Genomic DNA, 18,953 nt, shown 5'->3' with positions numbered 1-18,953 from the left:
AGCTTCAGAATAAAAAAAAACAACAACATTATTTAAAGCTTTTCCAAATCACCTATAACGTGTCTATAGGGGATAAAAGCGCCGAAAAAGATTTGCAGAACATCTTTCAGATAATTTAAAGGTGCATTTACTTATATATCTTTGAGGTGAGGATCTTCTATTTATGCTGCCAAATCTTCAGACAGGAATTAAGTATATTTGTATTATCATCGATAAATTTGACTTTATGAAGTTCACATAACCGCCTGAGACCGACACGGAAGGACGATACTCGAAAATACGCCAGCTGTTGAGTCTTCGGCAACGTGCTTTTGTTAGCTGTTTTGCAGTGTAAAATACTGGGTTGCAGGGTATGCCACAAAACACTGTGGTCCATGATATATCGCAAGGCAAATACACGAAATGTGCAGAAATAAGGAGATGACACGCAATTTTTTCTAAATAATCCCTTACACAACGCTTTACTGCAAAAAGAGATGCATAGAAATGCATAAAATCATATTCCTAATTAAACATAGATTCCTCGCAGGGCAAATGAAGATTTTTAGAATCCTAATATAAGTCACTTTTGGGCATCAGCTTGCCTCAGCTCGAAACGTCGCGAGATACTACTAATGTTATCTTAGGTTTTACGTGCACTTGTTTTGGGACCTTACTTCACGACTGTTCTTTATCAGTCATGTGCTGCAACATTTCATTAGGCTGCCGTATATCATCGCGAGACTGCTATAAATACTACACAACTTTACACCTTGGACGTCTCTTGCTAGTGTTGCGAACGTCGCACTTCACCAGAAAGCTGAAGTATTTAACATGGTTTGCACGTGACGTAATCGCACTAGATACTGGTTGTCATTGCGAGTTGTACTTGCTGAGAATATCAAATCCGATGGGGCAAAATGCACGCTGAAAAATTTTCGCGCTCAGTGCAAGCTATGTATTTGAGAGGCACACATTTTTCTTGTTGGTGCATCGTCATTAGACACGGCGCGAGTATCTGGCGCGGCGAAAACGTTCTTTCTGGCAAGAGTGTTTTTACAAATAAAAGTTGTACCAACTACCCATCTGTCACTATCGTTTCCAGGCCACGCTTTCTAGTCTGCGCCGAAAGTGCGGGGTAGAGGAATCTTTACGACACAGTATGCTTTAAAACTACCCCCCTACCCACTCCCTTCTTTTTTAGTTGCTCCTCAAGATACTTTTTATTCCTCAGGGATTGCCTGCTCCGTATTGAGTGGTGTTCACTCGACAATTATATTTGTGTCACTCGTTAACAGTAATTCTTCCTTGCTTTTACTTTGCACCAAACTGTGAAGGTTAAACAAAATACAGGGCGGTCGAAACTTGGAGAACTTGAGAACGACACTCCTGTGAGACTTAGAGCGGCTGCCAACGTTTGGCTATCCCCGTGAGACCACTAGGATCTTTCTTTTCAGGTATCCCTCACGTACACACTAATAGTTCCATGTAACGTCGGACTAATACGTCACATTTAGACCCTTTAACACTTCTATTCTCGGTACAACTTTCTGAGGCAGTTCAGCAATAACGAAAACATGTTTGGGAGCCTCAATGGTGTGCATACATGTAAAATGGGCCGTGCAGCATTTTTTTTACCTTCAGTTCAATAAATACCGCTAAGTTGTAATCCCTGACGTTGATAACTTGCAAAAGCATCCATTAGTTTGTTCCTCCGAGAAATGGGAGACAGTCGAAAGAAAGAAATGAAACAGCTTTCCCCTCCTCAACTCGCAATTAGAACTATCAGCCACGTGATCTGATCCTAATATATGCCTAATATATGCAGCGTCAGTGTTTATCACAGTCATAAGCAGGGTTGGCAAAGCGAAGCATGGGCTAATCTTCAGATATAGTTTTAGTTGGGCTATAACGAGCCCCACTAAAGCGACAAACAGAAACAAACGACAGCGGCTAGCCTTAAACCAGAGTATTTCGCGATTTGACAGGCTTTGTAGAATAAAGAAGGCTATGCTCAAACACGAGTGTCATGCACACGATGGTACCATTTGCAGGCTTGTAAACACTCGTGCTAACTTCGCGAGCACCGAACAACTCAAAGCCGTATAAAGGTACCATCGCGAACATGCTGCATCTGTCTGAGGCTTGTCGCTTTTGTTTGCTTCTGCTTCTAGCTCTAGTGAGACTCGGGCCCATCATAATCTTTGAGTTGAACACGAGCCGTTACCCGAATGTTTGGCGATACTGGTTGTCATGAACCAGAGCATTTGACTCGGGACCATGACAATCGGGTACATCATGGTGTCACGGGACTCTCAGTGCGAAGTTGTGATGTCATGTGACGTCACGGTATCAACAACGTTAATAGATCTAGCGACGTCCTCAATTTGAATCGACTTTACGCGGTGAGTCACGTGACGTCACGGGGTCACGTGATGTGACATTACTTGACAGCATGTCTTGACATTATGACGTCACGTGACGATGTGACACATGGCTATTCATAGTGCCAATAAGAAAGCGCCGCAAAAAAACAGGATTTATTATACATTGGAATTCTGTATATGACGAGTTGATCAATACTTAGAGGAATTCCCGTGCCAATTTTTTATTCCCAAATAATAAATTTGTAATACTAACAAAAAAAAATTACCGTGAACCGTTTTGAACCGGTTACCGTTATATTTTTTCCGGTTCCGTTCCGGTTCAGTTCCAAGATGGCGGCGAAGATTTCGGTTCGGTTCAGTTCCGGTTCGGCTAAAAATAACGGTTCTGTTCCGGTTTTCGGTTCGGTTCGGTTCCGGTTCGACACCCTGGTTTAAAGTCGGTTTTATCTTAATCACAAATGACAGAAGATATAGTAAACTAAACCTACGCTCGAGCTCAATTCTGGTAAGAAGATTTTAATCGTTTCATTAAATACTCCCACGACATCAATCATATAGAATGCACACAAAACGCTTGCACGTTTTATTTACATCACGTTGTGTAGAAATTTATACATTCTTGGAAAAACGCCTTGAGAGTCATAAAGAGGGCAGTTTGCAGACTCCTGTGTAGTTCAAAAGTATATTCTTTTTTAGGGGGGGGGGGGGGCAAGGTATTAAACCTTTCAATTCAATTGCACACTCAAGGTTATGTCTTTTGCAAGAAACCAGTCCAGTGCATTATCTAGAAGGTTCATTCAAGGTTAACCGAGACTTTTATTACCACGGAGAAACTAAATTCCAGCAAAAAGGAAACTAGATAAAATATTCAAAGTCCCCATGCACGTTTGGACAACAATGCTATACTTTTGTCAGTTTGCTGATTTTTTTCTGGTTTAGAGAGACCTGGCTTGCCTGATAGCAGTCGCACGAACATATGCGAGTGGTTGAATTATTTCTTGCTGTCATCCTTTGCCAAACTGTTAACACGTCATTCTGAGACTGCCATACATAACATCGTTTGTGATTACAATCTTCTCCAAATTTTAGGCAGAGTAACTTTATCCTTCACATACAATTTGACTATGCACCGCTGTTGCGCAGCTACAGACAGATTGATCGCCGCCATGGTATCTGAAACTGATGCTCAGGCGTCAGATACGCCACTTCGGATGCGACATAGCCAAGGATTACGTTTATTTCCTGTAGAAGTTTAATTAGGTTAAACTTGTTGAGCAATTTCCCATCGACACAAGTCCAGGCCAACGTTGAAGGACCCTCGTATTTAATTGTGAACTAAATACTGATGGAGTAATTTTTTCTTTACATTGATCAGTGTAAAAATGAAAAACTTAATTTTGATGTTCAGGCTCGGTGTAACTCATATAAAATAATGTTCTTACATAAATTTGTGATATTACTTTAGTGCACTAACACGTACCTGAAGGTAGTCGACAGTGCTGTTGATGAATGTCCAAAAGAGTACAAGCCAATTTGATCTCACTGTCGGGGCACGAACCTTCAATCCGGGCTGAAGTGGAACTGAAATTCATCAAAATTTGTCAAAATTTTCTTATATGGCTGATTTCTAAAGAATAAATTTGCGCCTTGGGTAACTTAATAGTCCCAGACAAGCGCGTAATCAGATGGTAAGGGCTTATTTTATTTGTAATCTTGATAGCATCGCAACAAACCAATCGTTCGATGAATAGCGCAGTGCCAGATAATTCTACTATATGTGCTACTATACGTAGGCACTTTATAGTGTGCATAGCCGTAAAATAGGCCTTTAACTTCCCTCTAACTTCTCATTCAAACTTACAAAATGTCATTCTCAAGTTTTAAAATGCAACCCCAAGAGCGTTTTTCTACATGAGTACTGTCAGACTTCAAGCTTATTTGCGTGTTGTTTTGAATCAGATCGGCTCTACATACGTTAAAGATTATCGCTAAGACGAGAATTGGCGTCTCAAAAATTCTTTGTTATGAAACTCTTCAGTTAAAATTACTGCTGTATTCTTACTATTATCTAGTAATTATTGAGCAAACCATAGTCTAGAATAGTCTGCTTCTTTAAGGTGGCGAATATGGAAGTTAGTTTTTAGTTTTCATAAACAACCGAAACAAAATATACATAAACACTTGAAAAAAGGCACAAATATTGACATAATATTTATTGACAGAAATAAAAATGTTTTAATTTCGTAAGACTGAAAACTTAAGTTTCGCCTAATTTAAATTTCTCATCATGGAAACCGTTTGTATTAGAGTTCGAGTTATATTTGCAAAATACAAGAGGATTGGTTTCTGAGTTGTTACGATTCATCACACAATTGCGACACCTCTTGCATAAATATATTATCTGCAACTACTTTATTTTTTGCCGTTTTAGATGATGATAAGCATCATCTGGTTATATATATATATATATAAAAACACGTTAACAGCTGTTCCTTTTGCCACTTTTTTCTACTGCATTTACGACCTTTATTGTTTCGTCGGCTATTAAATTACATTAAAATAAATAAAAAGCTGACAACAACGAGCAGAATCGTTATATATTGGCGCCGTCAAGTGATGCTGGCAATGGTAGTAAGTTGTGTAATTAGCGCAACACGCATTATATGTTTAACCTTCCTTTAATTACCAAATTTTCTGGAATGTGGAATCAGTCAAGACATATGTGCGTAGTCTTTGAAGGATAACCCAGGAGGATTATTAACTGCGCAACAATTATGCTCACCTTCTGTCCACGTAGAAACTTTCGCCTTGGCAGGGGGTCCCAGCTCGACGCGGCCATCGATGCGTTCTATTCGGGCGCGTACTTCAATGTCAAAAACCGTGTCAGAGCTGAGGTTGATTGCATTGATGCTGTTGGTATGTGTGTAGTTTTCCCGGCAGAATGATGCTGATGAGCAATATCGAACCAGGAAACCATCACAATAGCTGGTGTTCTGATAAGCGAAGGTCCACGTTATTTCGAAGGAGCTCGTGCTGTTTGAAGCCACTCCAGTAATCACAGGTTCTGGAATGACTGTAAAATATAATTTAAAGGATGTAAATTACCACAAAACGAATGTTTTTGACCGATGAAGATTATTATTGTTTTCATGACTTTATCCAACAATATAAGAACGCAGAATGTGTTTATTGACTGGATACAAAAGCGTTACGCTCGAATGTGCGGAAAAGCGTTACATGTAGGCCAGGGCAACATAAATAATGTGCAGCTTATTACAGGCATATAGAAGCATTCAGAAGGTACACCTCGCCATACTTAATTATTCGGTATTATAATTAGGCTTAAGTATTGGTTACAAGCAACATGAACCATACGGCTCGGCGGGAATTGTACCAGAGATCGTGGGATCCGCAGTCCAACACCTTCTCTCGGCGCCTCAAGAAGGAGGAAAAGTGCGCGCAAGCAGCTTGATTAAGTATACCGTACGAAAATGTCAGATCGAAACTGGAATGGAAAATGCGAGATCCGACCCGGATCCAAAATTGTGGCAGGAACAAATGTCAGGCCGGACATGAACCGGATCCGGTCTGGCATTTGTTCCTGCCCCAATTTTGGATCCGGGTCGCATCTCGCTTTCATTCCCGACCGGCCTGCTTCCACGCCTCCGGGTCGAATCAGGCCCTTGACTCCGGCGATGGCTTAGGGCTGCGGTTCACCGATCAAGGTACTCCCACTAGCTTCACGCCACCGGCTTCCCACTTGAGATCCCGGGTGGCAGCCGGATTCGTTCGGCGTACGGCGCCGCGCGGCATCGAACGATCGGCACCGGAGGGAACTAGACGTTGCCAGAGTATCACATTCGAAATCGTCTGCTGTGACTTTGATATTTTGGCTTTGATCGGCCATGTCGGTGCCAAAACAGATAAGGTGGAAGGGGTTCCAGGGTAATAAAAATTTATTTGCACATCTGCGCGAGTTTTTACAATGTTACAAGGCCATACGTGATGTATGCTCTGCACAAAACGAAAATTACACGACGCAATGATCACTTGGGCCGTCGCAGCCGGCAAGTGGGACACAGAGTGCCCGTATTACAACATCTCCAAGAACAGGCAGGTTAGGTGCACATGGCCGTTAAGCACCGTCAGGTACTGGTACGACCAGCGCCACAGGGGGAGCAGCGCACACTAAAAAGAAGGGATCAGCTCGCGTCGCAGACGCCATAAAAGTGCCCACATCACACGTTGGCAACGCTGCCGCACTTTCGAGGAGCAACGGTTGCGATTCCAAGGAACGCAAAATCCCCTCGGAGCCGATGACCGACTGATATAAGGACGCACACCAGCGTCAGGGAAGGCATGCGCCACAAGGCGCCAGAAAATCTGCTTCACCGCGCACTGCGCCACCACGTGGACGTTCGCCTTACTGATCTGCAGTCGGGACACTTTACATCATTGACCGCACCCCAGCGGTAAAGGCGGTCCTTGGTTGGTAAGACACCCCAAGCTTTCTTCCACTGGAAGTCACACACTTCTCCATGCAGGTTACCGTGGGGGAAGGGTAGTCCCGTGTACGACGGCTCAAGTCCCGGCAATGGCGCCGGAAACTGGAACGAGTAGAGGATCTCAACAAGACAAGATGCCGGAGCATTAACGTTTTGTTTTAATACATGGGCGCGGAGCTGCAGGAAACTCTCAACAGAAGCACTGTAGAAAGGGGGAACCGTGTCCACACGGGCTCCAATGAGGGGCGGTTGCGAGGGTTCCAGGTCACTATACAATGTCCCGAGAAAATAAATGACCATCGGACGGGCTGGGTTTTCTGCGTCCTCCAGGATAGTCAAGAGGGTCTTGAGAGCTAGGGCGAAAGCTATCAATTGAATACAAGAAAAGCTCCTGCCACCGCGCTCGCGAGGGAGGCTGAGCACGGAGCGGGCCACCAGGGCCGTTTTGCCTGCCCAAAAAAGGACACGAGAGAAGTGCGCGCCTGGCAATCAAACGAAGAGGGCGGTGAAGCCACGCGCGCGGCATACCAGAGTTGACCGCAAATCACGGACGGTGTCAAGTAACAACGTACGGCCATTGGGAAAGCATATTTCCTGGCCTCTTCTACGCGCGAGTTCAGGTCACGCGCAAGCGTAGATCACGTGTCGCGTGCCACACCTTGTCCATCAAAGGTCACTCCCAAGATTTTGACAGTTGCGCCAGGAAGCGGCAAGGGATTGTGCGGGGGATTGCCAATGTAAACAATCTTGAACTTGGTGGAGTTTAGGTTTACGCCGGACAAAGCCGCGTAGGTCGCAAAAACCTGAAGTGGCTCCAGAACTCTGTCGCCATCACGGGCGAAGAGCGTCACATCGTCAGCATACGCGGTCGCGTTGATCTGACCCGTTCCCGGCAGGTGTAGGCCACAAACACACAGGTCCCCGAAGGAAAGTTTATAGGCTGAGCACAAACAGAAGGAGGGAGGGAGATAGGACACCCCTCGCGAACGCCCGCGTGACCTGGATACGTGCTGCCGGAACCTGAAGGAGCACTCGACGGTCCGCTCGAAGATGCTGCCCCTGCATTGAGCATAAACCCCGCCACCTACTTTTAAGATAGACCCAAGTGGCAGGAGTAGGGCACATTACAACAAAAGACTGTTTTATTAGGTTGGACAGCGTCCTCTTGGCTGATTCGTCACGCAAAACTCGAACGTCCAGACGCCAAGGACGCATGCCGCTTGCTTTGGGTAAAGAAAGAGCGACGATGATGGGACTACAAGCCAACACGCGAACCGGGGTCGGCGGAAAACCCTCCACGGTGCAGGACGTCACCGCCGTTGTCAACCGACGTGGCACGTAAACGCGATACAAGCGGCAGCTGGTCCTGCCGTCGCTCCTTGTAGATTGAAAAGTGGCTCCGTGAAGGAAAGACGACGCACCCTCAAATTCTAAATGGCACACCAATCTCTACAGTTCGCGTGCATATCAAACTGACCGTCCTATTTCCGGGACCCGGATGCTCGTCATCGTGTCAAAGACCAAATTAAAATTCCCCACGATGAAGCAAGGACACGCGTAGAGTAGATGGACATGGAGGTTGTTAAAAAAAGAATGCGACAAAGCGTGGTTCGCGGAATCGTAAACCTTAAAAAGCCTGTACTTAATGCCCTGAACAACCGAATCAAAGCGGATCACTTGACTCTCCGTGTCGAACAAATAGGAGCCATGACGCAGTAGTTCATGGTTAAAACTACATTACCTACGGTACGCCGCACAAACGCTGTGATGCGAAAGAAAAAAAGTCGCGAGAAAAAAGCAGCCACAAATTCTGCTACATCACGGCGGTTGGAAAAATTTGTTCCCTGGAGGCAGAGGATATCGCCAGCTGCTTGCTTGGCGAAGTGCAATATCTCCGTTTGCTTCGCCGGGTCGCCAAAGCCACAAATGTTAAAGGAAATAATTTAAAAAAACTAGCCAGAAAAAAAAAAAAAACTATCTAAGCGTACTAATATATGACACACCCATAAGCAGGCGCCAACTAAAACAATCTATTCATTAATGAAACAATGATAGACTTTGACGAGAAACGTTTTCATAAAAAAAGTAATGCAGAATGAATGACTATCCATGCAGTGTGTTCACGTCGTACTGGAATTACCGCAGTGGACTTTGATAATGCCGGAACGCTTAGATTGGGTCTGGACGGGTGTAGCCCGAAACAACCCATTCCCGTTTGAACCCGTCCCGTTTCGACCCATTCCCGAAACGACCTTTCTGTCTGAACCCGTCCCGTTTCGACCCATTCCCGAAACGACCTTCTCGTCTCAACCCGTTCCCGAAAAGCCCTTTATATTTGAACCCGTAGCCAAGACATATTTTACGTTTGAATCCGTCCCGTTTGAACCCATTGGCATAAAGCCCCGCACATCTCAACCTCTTCGCGAAAAGTGTCCATCGTTCTAATCCTGGTTTGCGCAGTTTTTCTGCTTAAAGGGGCGATGCAACGATTTTCGTATTTTGCGCTAATACCGCTTAGAACGGATCCCTGGCGCTAATGACCTGTGAAACACCCGTTATTTTTACACCACGCGCAATTGAAGTCGCAGAAAAATATTAAAGGAAACGAGCAGAGTTAACCCCGTCAACTCGCAGCCAGAACAAGCGGCCACGTGATCTGGAGCCGATTATATGCCGCCAATGTTGATCATAGCCAGGAGCTGGGGTCGGCAAGGCACAGGACACGCGCTGAGCTGCAGTCATTGTTATGGTTCGGCTACTGTCGTCATTGCAGCGATGGGACACAGGACACTACCCGAATGCTTCTCGAGCTATCGATTATCACGAGCCAAGTCGAGTGCCCACGCAATGCTCGGATCCAATCTATGAACCGCATTCAACTATCGTCACTGGGAGGTACTGCGACCACCCACCTATCTCATCAAGTTTTACGAAGGAGAGATTGAATGAAAACACTCGCTTTTGTCCTTGAAATTACAGCGCAACAAAGAAGTTTCTTGGCCAGTTACGTTGCGTCCGAGTATCCTGGAGTGTCACTAGTGCCAGTAAGCTCGCGTGAAGTGAAAAACATTCTAATTGAATATCGCTGCACCGCCCCTTTAAGAATATGTCCCGAAATGATGTTAATGCAATTAATGCAAAGGTGCAGGCGAGCAATTCAGTTATGTTGTGAAATATTTTAGCTTGTAAACGTATTCTTAAAATATGCAATACTTTCAGACAAGCTTCAACGAAATATATTTCTACTTGAACCACTTAAAATGTTTCTTTCAAGATGGTCCCTAAAATGTACTACTACGAAATGAACTATGTACACTGCGCGACAACGTTAGCACGAACACGATGTTGGCTATTTTTCGAATTTTACTTCGAAATGGTATTAGAAGGTACCACATTTTACCGCTTAGGTTAGTGGCCCAGATGAGCACTTTCAAACACACTAATAATATTGATGGCAGTCTTCTGACCTTTTTTTTTTTTTTTTTTAGACAAACAGCTAAAACCAACAATCACTTGTTCCCGCTAACGGTTTCGCGCTCTGTACAATAACAGGGAACGTTCGTAGACCGTTTTCGACGTCACGCGACGCTCCTCCGCAACCCGCTACGATACCCAGAACTTTACAGTCAAGGCCATCGGCGCGCAGGCGCAGTAGCGGCTTCTCCGTTGCGGAGGGCTTAGCGAAAGGGGAAACGCGGTCTACGAAAACTCCTTAATACAGTCTTAGAGTAACGCAGGCCAGTACTTTGAGTAAGCAAAAATTATCTTTGCCTAAGTTTTTATATCGCGACACTATTTTTAGGTAAACCAAAGCGCTTGCGTACGTTATTCTAAAACTTCCTTATAGTGAACGGGATATTTTTAAAAGTGATAAATCACACATGCGGACGGGCATATGAATGCGACTTCATTTTTTTACAAGCTCACACACAGAACCGTCGTGTACACAGGCAAAAATCATAAACCAAAAAATGCTATCGCCTTGGTTGAGGAAGTCGAGGAAGAAAATCCCGCCATCAGAAAGGCGACACTCCAATTGTGATAGTTCGCGGCGGTCACCTGGCCCGCACGGCACCACCATTTGCAAGCTGCTGCAGCGATATCCTTGTCAAGGCGTCATCCCGTTTGCAGGTCGATGAAGTTGTAAATGTTCGGGTGAGCCCTCCCTGACACAGCGTTTATCTTACGGTGCCATGTCTCCGAGGTCGTTTCGGGAGAGGGAGAAGTGATGTGTGCATGGAGAACAGATACTGGACACTTGAGCCTAATCAACTGTTAATGAATAATACAAACGAACCAATGGCCGAAGCGGGAAGGTTGTTTCGGGAAAGGACGAAATGGGAAAGGATGAAACGAGAAGGTCGTTTTGAGCCGGGTCGAAACGGGAAGGTACAAACGGGAAGGTTGTATTGGGAATGGGTCGAAACGGGAACCACCCGTCTGGACTGCATCCAGTCCTTGACCGGGCCTGGAATGGATCCAGACCGGGATTAGAGTACGAAGCCCTAAATGGAACAGGGATTCAAGTGGGACACTTCCTGATCCATGGCTGATTCAGGCCGTATATGACATTTTCGTACGAGATGGCTGATGAGATGCTGCGATATAATTGAAACTGTCTGCGCGCACAGCCGACCTTCAAATGATGAAGTCGCGCTCTCCGCGTTATCTCACGACCTCATGAGGCGGATAATAACGCACCAGCGGATAGCGCAGCGGGTATAAGACGCCACGCCTTTACCTAGCAGCAAATACATGGTACATCAGGCGCAATAAGCCTCGGTTACTTGAGTTAACACAAGGGTCTTCTCGCAATCCAGAAGCACTAATATCTCGAGGCGCTACACGCATCCTGAAAAGATTCAGAACCGAAGTACTTCAAACGGTATAATACATTATACCTCGCATATTTGCGTTATTCAGCGCGCCTTCCGTGCCAAATTCTCTCCGAGTGGTTTGGAAACGCTCCGTCCGAGATAATGTATGCGCATCGCGCATTCCACGCTGTCCCGCTTTTTCGCTGCACGTAGGGAGAGGGCTACCAGTGGCGCACCAACATACCGGATTCACCAAGCCAGCAGGAACTGCCATCTCTGCTGTCTCGACGGGGCTTCGGAGAAAACCTCGAAGCCCCGAGTGACTCCACCTACACAAAAGCTGTCGGTGCCAAGGCTATTGTATTTTTGCGGAGTAAGATGTACTCCCTTATAAAGTAATTTCAGAACCCGCGGAAGCTTCTCATTAAGGCCCATTCGCCTCACATACTTCACTCATAAACGAATTTAAACTTGCCTTGATAATTTTAATAAACCCGCTAAGCAGCTGAGTGTGCCGAGTGTGCAACGTATTTAAAACCGACTAAAGCTACCCGCAACCAAGGATAATTAATCCTGACGCACTCGTATAATGCATATACGACACTTTCAGGGCCTACCAGGGTGATCGAGACAAGCAAATGCATGTTTACAGGAATCTACACAGAAGAAATAGACCGATCTCACCGGCTAGTATGAGTACGCCACCGCTGCACATGCATCGTGGGAGCTGTAGTCTTTCTGCAGGCGCGACAACCCTGCTGGAGGTCTGCGCGAACAGAGCACGAGGCGGCATGAGCTGCCTCGTGAACTGGCGTCTGCCTCGTACAAACTACGGTTACGGCGGCGTCACGCATGCTTGGAACGCTTGGTGAGATCGGTCTATTGAGAATGATAATTGCACCTCTCGAAGACATCTTAGTGCAAATTTTAAGGCCGTGTCTCATATGCAGCGAAGCGCTGATTTGGTGGTGCTCACGTGTCGTCAGCTACTTATCGTCTGCCATGAGGAACAGTTTTGACGGTGCGGTACAAAGCTTGTGAACGCTCCCGTTAGCACGCGTTTAGCGCGAAGTCAGCGCTATGCTTGTAGCGCTCCGCTACATGTGTAAACATGAATTTAATTGACCGGCCTCACCAAGCGATCGGCGCATGTGTGACGCCGCCACAACTTTAGTTCACAGGAGTCAAAAGGCAGTGCACGAGAGGGCTCGTGCTGCCTCGTGCTCCTCGTGCTCCTCACGCTCGGAGCTCGAGCGAGGTTGTCGCACGTGCAGAAAGACTAAAGTTCCCTCAATGCATTGCGGCAGTGGTGGCGTATTCGAATTGACTGGTAAGATCGGTTTATTAAACTTGGTTTATTGTCTTTCTTTATATGGTTTTTCACACGATTGAGTATTCGTCTTGAGAGTGGTTTCATGCAAAAGCGGGGATATACCGCCGGGCGTCGTCTGCTACGGGCACAGGTTCAGAAGCATGGATTTCGACGACGCAAGCCCGTTTCCAGCTAAGCAGGATCCTTCCTATTATATGCTTGTTGTTTTTTGTTGTTGTCTCTTCTCGCTAAGCGTTATTTTGTATTGTTTCACACTGGTGGAAATTCAGCAAAATGATAAATATTAAGCCGAATGCTTCCATTACCTTAGTGCTGTGGTTTGTACCACTGCTGGTCCTATATATTTTTGTTATCTCTCGCAATCCATAGCTTTCATAAGACATAAAATACTGATTGGAGCTGGGGGTTTAATAAAATATTAACCCGATGGATCGCAACCCTTCTTTAATAGACTATATATTAAATTGACGAATTCGATAGTTGATTTTTCTCCAGTCATATTACATGAAAGACGTTAAAACCACACATGTTTACTATGTCATAAATGTGGGGTGTCGAACCGAACCCAAACCCGAACCGATAACCGGATCAAAACCGTAATTTTTGACCGAACCGGTACGAAACCGAAATCGAACGCTTCATACTGAACCCGAACCGGAACTAAACCATAATTTGATGTGGCGGTTACCGGTTCAACGAAAGCGCTTCAGGTTCAATTGTGTCAATAATTGGCTAATGGGAAAAGTTAGTGCCCATTTCTTTCTTATATTGCCAGGACTAATCCTACATACTGTCAGATATATTTACATATCGTTTCCATTGCATACGTATTAAAAAAATACATGATCATCAAAAGCAGCGACACAAAAGACCGCGTGATCAGCGAGTTTACTGAGTTCCCTCCTCTACTCGGGCACCTGGAAAGCTTCAATTTTACCCTGGCGGCGCGGTAGCGGCGGAGGTGATTTCAAAGCACCGCTTGGCCGCTTGGCTACGAAATATCCAAGTGTCGGAGCGGATTCCGCCACTCTAGGCACGGAGGCCTACGCGTCCGCGAATGTTCGACCTCAAAATGGACCGCAGTTGCAGTCGATGAGCCATTTAGCCAATCGAGCACCAAAAGTGCACCACCTTCCACTTGGGTGCAGCGACACGCTGAAGGAAAGTGGAACAAGTACCGCGCTGCATCGGCAGTATAGTGTTTAGAGTCGCCTCCGGTCCATTTCAATGAAAAACAATATTTTCAACGTGTTCGGAGTGTCACCTCGCAAAAAAGAAAAACATGGGTTGTCGGAGGCAATGTTACGCGGCGATGATTCTACGACGCGACGCGCCTTGGAAGGAGGTTGGGGGGAGGCAAGGGTGAGAAGAAAATATGTTCCTTTGTATATTTTTTGTAGGTTTATCAGACTAGCAAGGGCCAGCATGCTGCCTGTTTATTCTAAAGCCCTAGTTTAACCATTTTCTCAGTTTTGTGTGAAGTCACTCTTTCATCGTCTTCAATAGAGCATTCGAGAAGCTTTGTTCGGTGTGGTGGCATTACCTGAACTTTGTTCGGTGGCCGACAGTTTCGAATGTGAGTACTGTTATATAATAATATCACAAACTTATTGTGAACAATTCATTCTATGTAACTAATTCTGAGTCCCTCAGAGCAGGTCATTTGCATAGAACGTTGTTTGCGATAAAAAGTAAAAAAGACAAGACAAACTATCTCCACGAGATCTTTAGAACAGCGTTTCTTCCGCCGGAACCCGAAGCGCTATCTTGATGTAGTCACATTTCATCATACGAGTGAAATGTTCTACCCGTTCAAAAACAAAGGTGCTTGGTTTGAATAACTTCTTAAATTCATTTAGATACGACGCGAATGGTCTTTCAACGTGGTTCATGTCGTCTCCGCACGGCGGCCTCGTAATCTTCGCGCCAAATTGCTTCAGCCCTTCGCAAGCAGCAGACTACCGGCGATTGCTGCCCAGCGTTCTGTGTTTTTCAAACCGTTTTGCGGCAAGCACCTCGCGGACGGGTGTCAGGAATTTGAACAATTTTCTATGGCTATATTTTCGATTTTCGCAAGCCAAACTGTTGACTCTTGAGAGTTGTTTGTTTCGAGTGCGAAGAAGCCACCGATATCCTCTGCAGACGATCTGGGGAGAGGTGCCCAGTTAAGACAGCTTAGACGGTAAACTTTTGCGCAGAGTCACTGAATACAAATACCTAGGTGTCGCGTTAACGTCTAATTTGAACTGTAATGCGCGTGTCAAATACGTATCTAGTGAAGCGCTCGTCAAATTATTTTTTTTTTCCAAAAAGATATTAAAACACTATAGTCGTGACGCCAAGTTATTCGCATACAGCACACTCATTCGCCCGGTATTAAAATATGTATTAATTGCCTGATTCCCTCATAAAAAAAAGAAAAAAAAAACAAAAACAAAAAAACAATGTCAACATCCTCTAAAGTGTTCAGAGGAAAGCGATAAGATTTGTTCACCGCAAGTATGGTCGCTTTGATTCCCCTACAGAATTGCTGTAAAGATCCAGCTACTGACCATTGCTGAGCTGGCAAAATAAGGAAGACTTAAATGTTTGTATTTCCTTTTAAACGACGCCTCTAAAATAGACACGAACAAGTACGTGAATTTTTCCAAGGCAAGAACAACAAGACATAAACACTGCAATACATTAACCGAATACTCTTTTAATAATAATACTTTTAGGTACTATTTCTTACCTTCAGCTGTTAGAGATCGGAGCAGCCTTGATCCGCTATTTTTGAACTACACAGATGTGGACGCGTTCATTAAAGCTTTTGAGCAAGACCGTCTTAGCAAATTCAAGAGTTAGTCCTTTCTGCTTTATTCTGTTTTGTTGTTTCAATATGAAAGAAAGTGACGATTTATAAGAATTACTGTTTTCCGCGCTGACGAAAAGCTTCGTGTGCTTTTTTTTTTATTTGTATTATACCTCCTATAATCCCCTAATGGGGATTGACAGTATTTTGAAAATAAATAAATAAATGACAACGCCATTTTTGGTGCGTTTTAATGTTTTGCAATTTTTGGAGACTAACTCCTTCCGCACGTGTTTTTGTTCGTTGGGAGGCTAGTGAGTAGAACAATTTACGTAGGACACGGTGGGTGGCTTCCCCGTAAGGCAATGTCGACAGCAGGTTTGAAAGTATGTGAGCCTTTGGCTAACCTAAGCGAACGTTTTGGGGCGCTAGTTTTTGGGTCGAGCTGGCCGGTGAGCCAGCACGTGCGTGTTCGTCGTTTTGGAAAGCGAGCAAAGCGAGCGCTATACGTACGAACACTAAAGATGGCACCGGGCAGAAGCTGTTTTCTCGAAAGGTCTATAGACCCCTCCCGATGTTACGCCATCTTCTGGCAGAGTTTGAAATACTGCACAGCTGCGTGTGCAAAAGATGCCATAAAGATGGAAAGCCGATTGCTTATATATAGCTAAAGTAAGAACAGTATTATACAATAGCCCTGCCACATTAATAGTGTGTTTTGCGCATTCCACTGTACAGGGTTTTCAGAACTACCTGAAGACGGAGTAGTTTTGGAATGGGTCAATTGTAAGTATCTCGTGCTGAGAAAAGGCTCCAGGAAGTGCTCGGTCAATATTCAAAGGCCGAGTTTGAAACCGGTTCGAACCAGTTCGCGCTTATTAAAACCGGTAACCGGAGTCATATTATGTGCGCTACCCCAAACCGGAACCGAACCGGAACAAAATACAGTGTTACTGAACCCGAACCCGAACCGAAGCGAAATAACGACCGGTTCGACACCCTGCATAAATGGCGTATTGATGTCCCATTTCAATCTTCACTTTTGGACACTTACGAAATATGAACACGGGAAGCCTTAAAAAGTGAAGTCATTTTTAATTTAATATTCTAACAATATAATCTCGCTCGAGGACAATAAGAAGCACGCGGAAGTGGTTTAACGTGCAAGACTCTCAAAAAAGAAATAAAGACGTCGAAAATATAAAAGCAAAAATTTCTCTTTTACATTTTTCCTGATTTTGTGAGCACAGAACTATAAACGGCAAAGAAAAATATCGTAATCAGTGCATTGCTCGAATAATCGAAAGGTTAATCGATGAACTGCCCAGTCCCGACACGCGTTAGGTTAGGGCGGAGAGTTATCGGAAACCCTTTCGAGAGGGGCTAGCCATGAGTAAAAGAGTGTTGCTGCTACCAATGACATGTATGTGTCGTGATTCGGGTCGTTTGTTGGAGTTGTAGAGTCTACCACATTCTTCCTTCATCCAATCCATCGTCTTTTTGCGCTGTTTTAATCTTTTAAGAATGTCGTACCAACTCGTCCAAGCTTCAACCTTAGCAAGATGATTTACCCAGAAAATTACAATATTAGCCTATTGGCATTCCCGGCCCTCCCCAAGAAAAGTAAAGCGGGTGAACCCAAAGTACAGAGAAGAGCATTTAATAACACGCACGCTGCTGCTTTGCTCGGTTGCACTCGTTTACTCCACTCGCGGCATATATTAGAACAGTTTGTTTCACTTGTCGATGTTATTTTGCCAACGTACAGTTTGCGTATCGTAACTAGAAGTGACACTCTGTCCTCACCTCAACGTAGTAGAATTGTTCCGACTCTGAAAAACGTATACCCGCACCAAACCTTGACTGCTGCGGAACTTTCTTACTCATAAAAGCTAGCAATAGCGCGACAATTTCCGATACAGGACTAACTTCACTTAGTACAAAAATATTTATAATGATGTAAAATATAAGTTACACAAAAATAAATATACAAAGAACCTGCGGTTCCACAGCCCAGAGCGCCAGTATTATGCAATTATCTGTGTTGGAATTCCTTGTTTTGTTGAATTTCCAGACTGGTGAACCGATACATTTTTGAAAGGAGCAAATATTTAACATAAATAGCGCAGTTTACCCGGAAACAGGCATTCGTCGTGGTGATCCATGCTTTTTAACGTCTGCCTAAAGCAGACGACGCATCCACACGAGACATTTTTTTTTTTTAAATTTAGGCCGTACGCTGGTCACACGAATGGATATTCACTGAAGCACCGAGCAGTATGGCACCTTTTTTCGCTAAAATTGTTTCCCCACCAATAAAATGCAACAAAATAAATGCTAGAATCTACATGCGAATCTGGAGAGCATATGGGACAGCCATGCTTCTATACCCGCTTCGATGATGATGATAGTGCGACAGTAGCGCCACCTCTAGGTTGATCCCGAGGCCAATAGCTCGAGAACACCATGCACACAGAGAGAGAGAGAGAGAGAGAGAGAGAGAGAGAGAGAAAGACAGAGGGAAAAATTAATGAAGTTAGTGGAGAGATTGGCAGCCTTAGAAACGGCGCCGGCAGATAATCACCATGTTGAGCTTTCGCTTTACAAACACCACCTGCCGTCACCTGAACCGCCAATGGTTGAGGTGCGGTAATTTCAATGTCGCTCATTGTAATTATTAAAGCACAAACGTTTTGATTCTCAACTTGAGTTTGGTGTGTAACTCCTTGATTTTGTGAGGTTTGTTTGTTTTTTGTATTTGATCAGGACGATGTATATGGTTGACTTTCTTTCGTTTTATTAATACTTATATTGCATAAAATAATAGGCATATTTGTACGGCCAATCTAAGTCAGTAAGAATAGTGGAATAATGACAACAACTTACCTATAGGTCGTACAGTGGCCGATGTGGTTGTTGCGCCGCTACACCCACTCAGTGAACAGGCCTCCACTTTTACTGTGCAATTCTTGAACCCAGGGAATTGATACACGATAACGCTCCGCGTAGAAGATTGCGTGCCTCCTCCGTCAACAAGAATGGTCGCCTGGTTTATTGTGGGCCCCAGATTCGTTTATAGAATGACAGAATAAGTAGCATACACAACAACACTGCATACACAGGAGTAACAAACACGAA

The 18,953-nt window shown here is 44.6% G+C and overlaps 1 protein-coding gene across 1 annotated transcript in view; it reads right to left on the bottom strand.

Annotated features, from left to right (window-relative positions):
- LOC8052841 overlaps positions 1–18,953 on the bottom strand; it is a 74,161-nt gene that overhangs the window by 10,868 nt on the left and 44,340 nt on the right. The window contains exons 8-10 of the mRNA XM_040211184.2: positions 18,702–18,861; positions 5,149–5,439; positions 3,847–3,947 (exon numbers count right to left, since the gene is read on the bottom strand). Of these exons, the coding sequence (XP_040067118.1) occupies positions 3,847–3,947; positions 5,149–5,439; positions 18,702–18,861 (552 nt within the window). The remainder of the gene's footprint in view (positions 1–3,846; positions 3,948–5,148; positions 5,440–18,701; positions 18,862–18,953) is intronic.

This window comes from Ixodes scapularis, unplaced genomic scaffold (assembly GCF_016920785.2).
Source record: "Ixodes scapularis isolate PalLabHiFi unplaced genomic scaffold, ASM1692078v2 PGA_scaffold3__209_contigs__length_174095766, whole genome shotgun sequence".
NCBI lineage: Eukaryota > Metazoa > Arthropoda > Arachnida > Ixodida > Ixodidae > Ixodes > Ixodes scapularis.
Note: the sequence above shows the minus strand (reverse complement) of the source record. Positions and strands in the feature narration are given on the sequence as shown.